The sequence below is a fragment of the Ruditapes philippinarum genome, unplaced genomic scaffold (assembly GCF_026571515.1).
Source record: "Ruditapes philippinarum isolate M1 unplaced genomic scaffold, ASM2657151v2 ctg12713_1_1_1_1, whole genome shotgun sequence".
Taxonomy (NCBI): Eukaryota; Metazoa; Mollusca; class Bivalvia; order Venerida; family Veneridae; genus Ruditapes; species Ruditapes philippinarum.
This window is the reverse complement of record NW_026855675.1, coordinates 20,828-33,695: the sequence shown is the minus strand read 5'-3', so window position 1 is coordinate 33,695 and position 12,868 is coordinate 20,828. Positions and strand designations below refer to the sequence as shown.

Genomic DNA, 12,868 nt, shown 5'->3' with positions numbered 1-12,868 from the left:
ATTTTGTGATATATCAAAAGCTTTCGACAGGGTTTGGCACCAAGGACTCCTCTATAAACTTTCTTCTTTAGGCATACAAGGTTCTCTTCTTCAGTGGTTCTCATCTTATCTTGCTGACAGAAAACAAAGAGTCATCGTATCAAATACTTCTTCAACACTTTTAAATATCAATGCTGGAGTACCTCAGGGGTCCATCTTAGGCCCTCTCCTGTTTCTAATATACATTAATGACATAGTCACTGATATTGAAGCAAACATTCGACTTTTTGCTGACGACACTAGTCTCTACATCATTGTCGAAGATCCCAACTCTTCTGCTGCAATATTGAATTGCGATCTTTCAAAAATTTCTGTGTGGTCAAAAACTTGGCTTGTCTCATTTAATCCCTCAAAAACAGAACATGTCCTTTTCTCAAGAAAACGAAACAAACCCCAACACCCTTGTCTAGTCTTTGATAATGTGAACATTTCTAGTGTTAAAGAACACAAGCACCTTGGTGTCATCTTTTCTGAAAATGGTAAATGGACATCACATATAACATCAAATGTTAATAAAGCTTGGCAGAGAATTTGGTATTCTTCGAAGTCTGAAATTTCTTATTTCTAGAGCGGGATTGGAGAAATTATATGTAGCCTTTATTAGACCTTTGCTTGAGTATGCCGACGTGATGTGGGATAACTGTAGTAATGAACTAAAAAATGATATTGAATCCGTTCAGCATGAAGCAGCAAGAATCGTCACAGAGCTACTAAGTTTTGCAACATCAACAAATTAATTAGCGACCTCAGTTGGATACACTCGCAGAAAGGAGAAGAAAACATCGTCTCGTACTTATGTATAAAATGAAAAATGGTCTCGCTCCTGATTATCTCTCTGGTCTGATACCAGAACATTTTAATCAACCCTACACTCTTCGCTCTAACACCGATATCCCATTAATACACTGCAACTCCCAATTCATATGCTACTTCTTTTCTTCCGTATACTATTCGCCAGTGGAATTCTTTACCTGGAAATATTAAAAATGCATCCACAGTAAGTGCTTTCAAACACAAACTCAACTACAGAAATATGTCGTCTAATAAGAAAAAAACACCTGTATAATTTTGGCAGCAGGAAAAACCAAGTAAACATACACGTCTAAGACTTGGATGCAGCTCTCTTAATTTCGAATTACATAGGAGAAACTTAATCTCGTCTCCTTTGTGTACATGTGGTGCCATAGAAACTGTTTCCCACTTTCTGCTCAGTTGTCCTAAGTACCATATCCTACGTCAGCAATTCTTTGACGACCTACCCTGTGCCCCAACCCTTAATAATCTTCTTTTCGGCAATGATCGCCTAAGTATGGACATCAATCAGAATCTGTTCACACTTGTCCAGAGCTTCATTGAAGCATCAAAGCGTTTCGATTCATAATTCCCGACTCAGCGTTTTAAACATCGTATTTCCATGACAAACTGTGTGACACAACTTTTTTTTTATTGTTATTATTATTTTTATTTTCTTCTCTCTTTTTTTTTATTAAAAAGGAAAATGGATAAACAAAAAATCAAGTAAAACCTTCCGAAAAATTATAAATTTAGATCAATTTTGAACTTAAAAACATGCACTGATCATATAAAGTGAAATAACAAAGACGAAACTCCATCATGGAAAGGAATTAATATAAGTGTTATGCTTGTTTTCCAATCCATATATATTGTGATGTAAAAATGTTACATGCTTGTAAAAATTGATGAATAAAATATGTTTAAACTAAAATGTCCTACCTGCGGGCGTCTGAAAGAAATGTCATTCGTCCTGCTGGCGTCTCTATGCAACGTCATTCTTCCTGCTGGCGTCTCGATGCAACGTCATTCTTCCTGCTGGCGTCTCTATGCAACGTCATTTGTCCTGCTGCCGTCTCTATGCAACGTCATTCTTCCTGCTGGCGTCTCTATAAAATGTCCTACCTGCTGGCGTCTCTATGCAACGACATTCTTTCTGCTTGGCGTCTCTATGCAACGTCATTCTTCCTGCTGGCGTCTCTATGCAACATCATTCTTCCTGCTGGCGTCTCTATAAAATGTCCTACCTGCTTGCGGCTCTATGCAGCGTCATTCTTCCTGCTGGCGTCTCTATGCAACGTCATTCTTCCTGCTGGCGTCTCTATGCAACATCATTCTTCCTGCTGGCGTCTCTATAAAATGTCCTACCTGCTGGCGTCTTAATAAAAAGTCATTTGTCCTGCTGGCGTCTCTATGCAACGTCATTCTTCCTGTCGGCGTCTCTATGCAACGTCATTCTTCCTGCTGGCGTCTCTATGCAACGTCATTCTTCCTGCTGGCGTCTCTGTAAAATGTCCTACCTGCGGGTGTCTCAATGAAATGTCATTCGTCCTGCCGGCGTGTCGAACAAACATTTTCCATCCTGCTGGCGTCTTACTGCCTTACATGTAGAATTATGTCGTTTAGGATTGAAGATGTATCATCTTACGGGTAAACTAAGAAAATATGAGTGTCTGAAGAAATTTCTTTTTTGTCATTAATTTGACATCATAAAATCGTAGCGCATTAAGAAAGAAACGTTGTATGTAACCTGAATAATATTTTACCGTTAAGTAAATTTACACTATCTAGAGTGAAATGGGAAACTTGTCAATCGTACGGTAAAATAATCATTTTCCTTAGTTTATTTTCTATTATCTCGGTTCAATTTAGAACTGTTAAGCACTTATTGATTATTTTCAAAGGTATTGGTAGCTTATAATTATGTAAGTAAAGTTTTTAATAGATGGCTTTAACATAATTATGTAATTGACTAAACATAAAGAAGTGTCTATTTGTATTGATTAAATATTAGATATGTCTCATAGAGATACAGATTATATTGGAGTTTCAAAAGTGTTAAAGTGTTTTAAAGCTGCAAACCTACAGATGAGCAACAATATTTCAATAAAATCAAACCTGAAAAAAATTATTATTAAGTTTTAAGGAAAACTAAAATATTCAAAATTCTAGTAATAGTTTACATGTTATGTGAGATTAATGACCTATTTTTCAGCATTTATAACTATATCTCTATTACGTGACTAACGCAGTAACGGCTATTTTTGTATATTTTGACCTCTTTTTGGTAACTTACATGGGTTGTAAGTGCCACTGATATTGTTTTAATTGCATTCGTTTAGTTACTTTACAATATTATACGTTTTAAGACATTTTAAAATTTTCATGAAAATTAGCATGAATCTGATGGCGTGCTGCTTTAAAATGTTTTAAGATGATATCAGATATATTTCACCGACTATAAGAAATATTGCACATATCGTGTTATGACGTGAGAAGATATATTTCACTGAGATAGAAAGAATAAAGTAATGCTTCTCTTAAAAATAAAAAATATTTTACTAAAAAATAGAAATTATATGAAATGATATACAAAATGTAGTACATATTTCTCTTAGAAAAATATTGACAGGTCCCTTCTCTGACCTTTTATTTGAAAAGCAATAGATTTAACCGCAAAAATTGACATGTGCTCATTTGATAACAAATATGGTGTGATGAAATTTATATTTGTATTCGCTAATCTGATAATATGTATTAGACAGGCCACGGATCTATATGTGCACTACATGTATCTTACTGTTACAGAAATATCATAGGAAATATTTCACATAGAAATAAAGATATGTTTTCACCGGGAGAGAAAAACTGGTGCTGGAAAAAAGAATACCAGTATATAACATATATTAAACTGAATGTTACAATGCGTCTCTACATCCTTATGTATAATTTAAAGATAAGCATTATTTGACTAAACGCTTACTGGCGCTAGAAAAGCCTAACTGCATGACATAGATATATAACTGCACTAAATATGAATATTATTTGTTAATGCTAGCTCTACTTGACTAACCCATGTCGTTTAGTACATGTATTTGATTGTTTTAATGACTTTAATTATCATAAATATACTGCTACTTATTTGCTAGTTTTGAGTTTTACGTGAAATATTACAGCGTTACTTTTCTTGTTTTGCAGACTCTGAGAACGATTTCAATCTAGATGCTAGAGGTACCGGAAATGACGACATTCAGAAACCGTCATTGAAGCACGTGTGTCCTATATGCAGTCGACCGTTCCCATCTTCTTCCGGTTTATCTCGTCACCTGCTTACACATACAGGAGAGAAACCGTTTGAATGTGAGGTTTGTGGTAAACGGTTTAACAGAAAGGGAAATATGAGAACACATATGCTTGTACATTTACAAGCTTTAAAGAATTAAATGATAAACTATTGCATATAAATATGTTGTTTTTTTTTGTAAATAATGGTGATTAAGGTCAATCTTTTTCATTTGATATAGTGGTACTAAATACAATATTGTATTGTTTGTTTGTCTTTCGGATTTGATTTATTCAATGTATTCAAATGTATTTTTGTTCTCGTGAACAATAAAGTATTTTGTGCATCTGCACTGGCATATTTGTAACTGTATACACTTGTAGCTGTTTTAATGAACTTTATTTACTCCAGTGTTAAATTATCTTATAATTTGCTTTATATTATTCCGAAGATTTTTACTTCTCACTCAGTTTTTCATTCATGTTTGATTATGCAGGCAATATTATAATAAATGATTTATTCTATAAAAGACAATGTAACCAACAGCAACTGTATTTGTTTGTTTATGTTCGTGTAAATAATACCTTCTTACTACAATTTTGCACGATATTTGCATTTTTGTAATATACGTGATGTAAAATGGCAGATTGTTTGTTTGTTTTATTTTGTTCGGTTTGTAATCATATGATATATGGTGACTTTCTTGCTTTACTGATGGAGGCAGACTTCAGGTACCCCTTTGTGCAATAAGTCAAGATTTCAGAAAGTTTGCTGGAAAGCTTAGCTTCTTCATATAATATAAATACAAAGTCCTTGCAACAGCCATGAGGGTCAAGTGTGTCGGAGTAAACGTATCTACGGTGGCATAGAGGTGACATTTGCAGTTTTATTTTATCTCGTGGCCACGACTTATTATCTTGAGGCCTCAAGATATTATCTCGTGGCCACGACTTATTATCTCGTGGCCACGACTTATTATCTTGTGGCCTCAAGATATTATCTCGTGGCCACGACTTATTATCTCGTGGCCACGAGTTATTATCTTGTGGCCTCAAGATATTATCTCGTGGCCACGACTTATTATCTCGTGGCCACGACTTATTATCTTGTGGCCTCAAGATATTATCTCGTGGCCACGACTTATTATCTCGTGGCCACGAGTTATTATCTTGTGGCCTCAAGATATTATCTCGTGGCCACGAGTTATTATCTTGTGGCCACGAGTTATTATCTCGTGGCCACGAGTTATTATCTTGTGGCCACGACTTATTATCTCGTGGCCACGACTTATTATGTCGTGGCCACGAGTTATTATCTTGTGGCCTCAAGATGTTATCTTGTGGCCTCAAGATATTATCTCGTGGCCACGAGTTATTATCTTGTGGCCACGACTTATTATATTGAGGCCACGAGTTATTATCTTGTGGCCACGACTTATTTCAGCCAATGAAAATGGTCGTTTCATCTTGAACAAAAGTTTATATCAATAAGACCTTATATCACACTGGCCACAGCTTTCACAAGAGCGGCGGGTCAAGCGCTGCGGCGGTGAAGAAAGGGAACGTTTTATAATTATTATTCTTCTTGTTTTGTATGGTCAGGTGTTTCTTTCATTCTTCTTTAAAGATATACTTTGCTTAAATTTAGTATTAGAAAATATGGATAATTGTTACATTGTCCCTTTGTACATGTAAACATAAAATGAACATGTTTTGACTTCAAAGATAGTAGATATGTTATGTTTAAAATTCTACACAGTATAGGTGTTCACCATGCATATATATATATTGTCAGTTTTTTAAGTAAAGATTACCTGACCTGTTATAAGGAACGCAGCTTCCTGTACATAGTTTATTGATTTCTTTATTCAAAAGTTAGACGCATTAAGTTAGAATACCATAGATTAAAAAAAAATCTGTGACTTTAATTTTCAATGATGAGCACGGTATATCTAATTTAATTGAGATTTAATTAAGAAATATATGCGGTTTGATGTATACTTTTAAGGTCGTTCATGGAAATAAACTTGCCCCTTTTCCCTGTGGATTCGAATCCCATTAAAGACTTGTATCTAGATAGGTATTATTGAAGATATACTACAATATCACAATGATAAATGAGTATCTTTGACGGGTTATCTGAATCTTTTTCTTTATTATAAAAAACTGACATACTAGTATACAAGTTTCAAAGACATATGTCAATTCTTTTAAGATCTCCTCTTTGATTGGTACTGCTTTATGCTGTGCTATTGCTACTGCCAATTTCACGTTTTATAATTTGTCACTGCTACTTCTGTGCTACTGCTACTGCCAAACTTCATGTTTTATAATTTTTGTTACTGCTACTACTCAATACTACTGCTAACTTCCTACTGGTTGATGACCACTTATAAAAAGTGAGTGTATTTTATGAAAAACTGCATCTATAGAAACTTGATCCTTAAACGTTAGGACCATAAGATAAGAATACAGAGGACCAATTAGTGATGACAAGACTCTACTCAGTGGACGTGTTAATGTGGTCAATACAGTTTATAGTGATATACTAACTGATAAGCCTTACTGAAATTCAGCACGTCTCTGGGAAAATGCGTGAACTTAAGTAAATATATGGTGGTGATTGACACGCCCCTCCTGTGACTGCTATTGCCAGTGTGATAATAAAATTTTGTTCAAGATGAAACGACCATTTTCATTGGCTAAAATAAGTCGTGGCCACAAGATAAATAACTCGTGGCCACGAGAAAATAAGTCGTGGCCTCAATATAATAAGTCGTGGCCACAAAATAATAACTCGTGGCCACGAGATAATATCTTGAGGCCAACAAGATAATATCTTGAGGCCACAAGATAATATCTTGAGGCCACAAGATAATAACTCGTGGCCACGAGATAATAACTCGTGGCCACGAGATAATAAGTCGTGGCCACGAGATAACATCTTGAGGCCACAAGATAATAACTCGTGGCCACAAGATAATAACTCGTGGCCACGAGATAAATATCTTGAGGCCACGAGATAATATAGTCCGTGGCCCACAAATAATAACTCGTGGCCACGAGATAATATCTTGAGGCCACAAGATAATAAGTCGTGGCCAGGAGATAATAAGTCGTGGCCACGAGATAATATCTTGAGGCCTCAAGATAATAAGTCGTGGCCACGAGATAAAATAAAACTGCAAATGTCACCTCTATGCCACCGTACGTATCTAACCACTCGGCAATGGCCAAAATTTACTCCTTTGCCAAATTTCTAGGCCACATTTTGCGTCTGAATAATTTTTACAGTTAGTGGAAATAAGTCTTTTTCATACTAACATTTTGTTTAATCACAAATTTGTTCACACCTCATGTTATAAGCATCTCACATATCATCAATCTTTAAATAAAAACGCATGTTTGTCCTTTCTACAGAAAAGAAAAAGAAGGAAAGCATTTCTGAGGCATAATATGTGCCTTTAAGGATAACTTCCTATACAGATAACGATTTCTTAACGTATTAATAACACATCTGTCAAATCAGCTTGAATATTTAAATGATTGATGTTTGCACTTGATTTTATCAGCTAAAGTCATCTATTTAATCAGCAAGTCAAATTGTGTTTCAATTCCGTATGAAATCGTCTCTATTCCCCAATTTCTAAAGCCGTAAAGATCGTCTTACTAGATTATATTTATTTGAACAATCTTCTTAAATGAGTTTGAAGTCAGGAAATATTTAGAATCGTCTGTAAAACACTTACGATATTCATCATTATGATGATACTATTTATTCTGTAAATAGTTCTTGAATATGTTTGCTGTTCTTTGTTATTATTCCTTATATAGACGGAAGAAACACAAACATAATCAGTTTTGTAATTTCAATAATAATTATAAGTTTGTTTTTCTAACTGTCTACACTGCTGTAAAAACATGGTCACCATTCTTCACAATAAGAGTAGTTTTTCCCCAATGTTTTACTTTTCACAGACGTTCTGTTAGTTTACATTATGATTATATCTAAACTAAAAATGTTTCATATATATAAAGTTTATGTCAATTATTGAGAGAAAGTGCCAGTTATTGAGTGTCAGATATTTAGAAATGTACTCATTAAAGCTAAAATATTTCGAACTGAATGTACTGATGTTTTTAAACTGACATTTTCCTGTCGTTAATCTAATACTTGTAATCATATGTCCAGACAGTTCACGTAAAACTGTAAGTGAAATGTAACAGAAACTGTTAAAAATCCATTTTAAGCTTTAAAATATTAAAAAACATTCGCAACAAAATCATCAATTTATTATCAAAACATAGAGAACATTAGTTGACATATAAAAAGCAAAATACCCGGTACTAATTAACTTTAGGAAGTACATGTACTTCTCAAATTTCCTTTAAGATATTTAATAATAAAGTCATTTGTCTACGTGCAACATCGGTTTATAAAATTAAAACAAAAGTTTTACTGTTGTATTTTATGAAAACAGTTTTTTTTTTAAATGTCAATCCGATGTTCAGGTGACGACTTATTGTAGTATTTTCAACAATACTTCATAAATAAAAAAAACAAAACTTCTGCTCAATATTGATGTTGTATAACAACTTTATTCTGATTTTTGTAAACAAATACCCCCGAAAAACCTGCTTTATAAATGTTAATCACGATAAAAATACTACTTACATCAATTGCTGTAAATTGTACAGATTAAACAAGAGATTACTTTGATCTTAAACAGCTTCAATTAAGCAGGTTATCTTGATTCATACTCTGCTTTTATCACTTACCTTAATTGATGATTAAATCAATTAGATAATTAATTAATTAATATTTTTTTAAAATAAATTACATACTTGATATATACCTTACTGTGCATCATAATACAGTTACGTATACATGTGTATATTTATAAAGTTTGATCATTAACACATTAAAGTGGGTTTATACTCTAGGTAAATGCTTCATGTCATTACCAATTTCTCCACAAGTGACCGACTACTAATCCCACATGAATTCTGAATCAGTGGTTAGAGACAAAAGACCATAAGACTAAATACCCAAGATTAGTCGTCATGGAGAAATAAGCCTCGCTCGTATACCGGATCAGCGACATCTGATGCTCTTCCCATTGGTTTGGTTGAAACATTATTTAATCTCGATTGCCAAACAAGTTCTTACAACTTATATTAATCACTTATGAGTCGCTTCCTGGAACTAGCCAGTACTGGTGTCATTTAAATATACATAGTGTTGATGACCCGACTTGAGCTAGACCTAGGTTGATAGGCAGACACCTTAACCACTAGGTCACCGCTCCTCTCATATTCTCCACTGCTCTTTCCACTAAGTGTACATAAAAATGTCCATCGTTTTTCTTTCACCTTTAAACATCAATTTTCTTTAACTATCTTTGCTTTCAGCTAATTTGCAAAAAAGAAAAAGAAAAAAAAAAAAGAGAAAATCTTACATAAATACGAGACATCAGTCTTTGTAAGAGAACAATTTTAATTGAATATATGAATGTTTGTCAGTTTATAAATAGGTTTGTATCGGTAAAAGCGTCTATTTGATAAAAGTAATGTACATAACGAATGTAAGAAAGGTATAAAGGCTAATTTCAAAAGCATAACATGAAAATATGTACTATATACTTTTGAAATTAAATGTTATTGCATGGTTCTATATATTTATTGCCTTGTTTAATAAAAAATCTATGAAAATACATAATAAATAAGGGTAAGACTCTGTAGGAGATGGTCGGTAACACCAAGTCTTATAATCTGATCTGCAAGATATTTTTTTATACTTATTTTTAAAAGATGTTGATCAGAGAATTCGAAGAACGTATATTAAATGGTATGCTATTTATATAAACACTGAAGCTGTTTTCTTTACCACATTTTGATTATGTCTTTTCCCTTTAATTGGTAAATTTCCGCTTTTAAGTCTATGATGAATATGATACCAGTCTTAAAGCCAAAGCCTGTATGGCAACATTTCAAAACCGTATACCCACGAGAAATCATTTTCCACATAAACAACATATCAGGTGACCCACTTTTGAAATGGTTCTTTTGATCATTGATCAGATTGTCAAAATTTTATTGTGTTCAACTGATTGATATCGTGACGTGTTCAATACAAAATAGCGTGATATATAGCTCATATTAGATACAACCGTATGTTAAAATGCCAGTATCATCAGATAAACTGATATATCTGAAATGACAGTTAACAGGTCAGTCGGAATAATGTGTCTCGTAAGTGATATTAACAGTTCCGTGGCCATATTGATCAGTATCAACAAGGGAGAAGTCATAATTTATATCAACAAGGGAGATGTCATTATTTGTATCAACAAGGGAGAGGTCATTATTTGTATCAACAAGGGAGAGGTCATTATTTGTATCAACAAGGGAGAGGTCATTATTTGTATCAACAAGGGAGAAGCCATTATTTGTACCAACAAGGGAGAGGTCATTATTTGTATCAACAAGGGAGAGGTCATTATTTGTATCAGCAAGGGAGAGGCCATTATTTGTACCAACAAGGGAGAGGTCATTATTTGTATCAACAAGGGAGAGGTCATTATTTGTATCAACAAGGGAGAGGCCATTATTTGTACCAACAAGGGAGAGGTCATTATTTGTATTCAACAAGGATGAGGTCATTATTTGTATCAACAAGGGAGAGGTCATTATTTGTATCAACAAGGGAGAGGTCATTTCTTGTACCAACAAGGGAGAGGTCATTATTTGTATCAACAAGGGAGAGGTGATTATTTGTATCAACAAGGGAGAGGTCATTATTTGTATCAACAAGGGAGAGGTCATTATTTGTATCAAAAAGGGAGAGGTCATTATTTGTATTAACAAGGGAGAGGTCATTATTTGTATCAACAAGTGAGAGGTCATTATTTATATTAACAAGGGAGAGGTCATTATTTGTATCAACAAGGGAGAGGCCATTATTTGTATCAACAAGGGAGAGGCCATTATTTGTATCAAGAAAGGAGAGACCATTATTTATATCAACAAGGGAGAGGTCATTATTTGTATCAACAATGGCGAGGTCATTATTTGTATCAACAAGGGAGAGGTCATTATTTGTATCAACAAGGGAGAGGTCATTATTTGTATCAACAAGGGAGAGGTCATATTATTTGTATCAACAAGGGAGAGGTCATTATTTGTATCAGAAGGGAGAGGTCATTATTTGTACCAACAAGGGAGAGGTCATTATTTGTATCAACAAGGGAGAGGTCATTATTTGTATCAACAAGGGAGAGGCCATTATTTGTACCAACAAAGGAGAGGTCATTATTTGTATCAACAAGGATGAGGTCATTATTTGTATTCAACAAGGGAGAGGTCATTATTTGTATCAACAAGGGAGAGGTCATTATTTGTACCAACAAGGGAGAGGTCATTATTTGTATCAACAAGGGAGAGGTCATTATTTGTATCAACAAGGGAGAGGCCATTATTTGTATCAAGAAAGGAGAGACCATTATTTATATCAACAAGGGAGAGGTCATTATTTGTATCAACAATGGCGAGGTCATTATTTGTATCAACAAGGGAGAGGTCATTATTTGTATCAAGAAAGGAGAGACCATCCATTATTTATATCATCAAGGGAGAGGTTATTATTTGTACCAACAAGGGAGAGGTCATTATTTGTATCAACAAGGGAGAGGTCATTATCAGGGCTGGGAATCAAAACTGCGTCGTATCCTACAAAATGTAAACAAACGCCGCCATCTTGGAACGAAAACGTATGTTTTTGTTTATAACTTTTTTTGTTGGAAATGCTTGAAAACCAGATATATGTCATTAACACGCTACACTATTTTTTCCGCTTCGTTCGGTATATGTTGCTTGCACAACCTATTTTGTAAAACAAAAGTTTATAGCGAACTTGCATCTCGAAGCGGGGCAGATTTTTTATGAAAATGTGTGGATACGACGCAGTTCATATTGCTTTATCTATCGTTTTTTTCCTTCAAATCAATTATATATTTGTTTCAGAGTTCACCATAAACTTCGAAATATAATTTTGCATAATTTACTTAAATTTCATTAAAAAGAGATGTTTTCATTTTCTTAGAAAATAATGATTTTTACGAAATGATACGACGCAGTTGAAAAATAAAATATGATACGACCGCAGTTGTATTTTTGGCAGTCTTTTCAATAGGGATAATTTTGGACAAAATATTTCTATATTTTATGGAATAATCACTTGCGCTAGATAAAAAAACCCAGATCATTTGCGGTGTATAGCAATGTTCTGTTGCTTTTGATTATTTAGAATACATTGTGTCATGTCCAATATAACATTTAATTTGAAAAGTTTACATTGCGGAAAGCTACTTTTCAGTTAAACATGAACATGTAACCTAATTGATCATAATATCTAAAATAATTTCTTATGTTTTCCTGTATGTTCAATATTATCCCTAATTTTTGGTTTCGCAAAAAGTATAGAAATCTAAATTAACTTGAATTCATGTTGGCTAGCTACACTCTAAGTTAACTTGTGGAAATATAGAAATCTATTAACTTTGAATTTATGTTGGCTGGCTACTCTCTAAGGTTAACTGTGGTTCTGCATGTTCTGGGTAAAGACTGCTTTTTTGTGGTTTGTTTTCAAACTTTTCACTCTACACATTAGCTTTACTAGGGGCGAGGACCTCAGGTGCGCCTTTGTGCATTATTTCAGACAAAATGACATTTTCGAAACTAGCTTGATAGGTTTTTC

At 33.9% G+C, this 12,868-nt stretch overlaps 1 protein-coding gene across 1 annotated transcript; it reads left to right on the top strand.

The window, feature by feature from the left end:
* Positions 1 to 4,029: 4,029 nt before the first annotated feature.
* Positions 4,030 to 4,921, top strand: LOC132744078 (protein krueppel-like; the record flags this gene model as incomplete). Its single annotated transcript, XM_060732685.1, is given in 1 exon segment — positions 4,030 to 4,921. A coding segment is annotated over 1 exon segment (245 nt), but the record flags the coding sequence as incomplete, so codon positions are not given.
* Between the last annotated feature and the right edge of the window lie 7,947 nt (positions 4,922 to 12,868).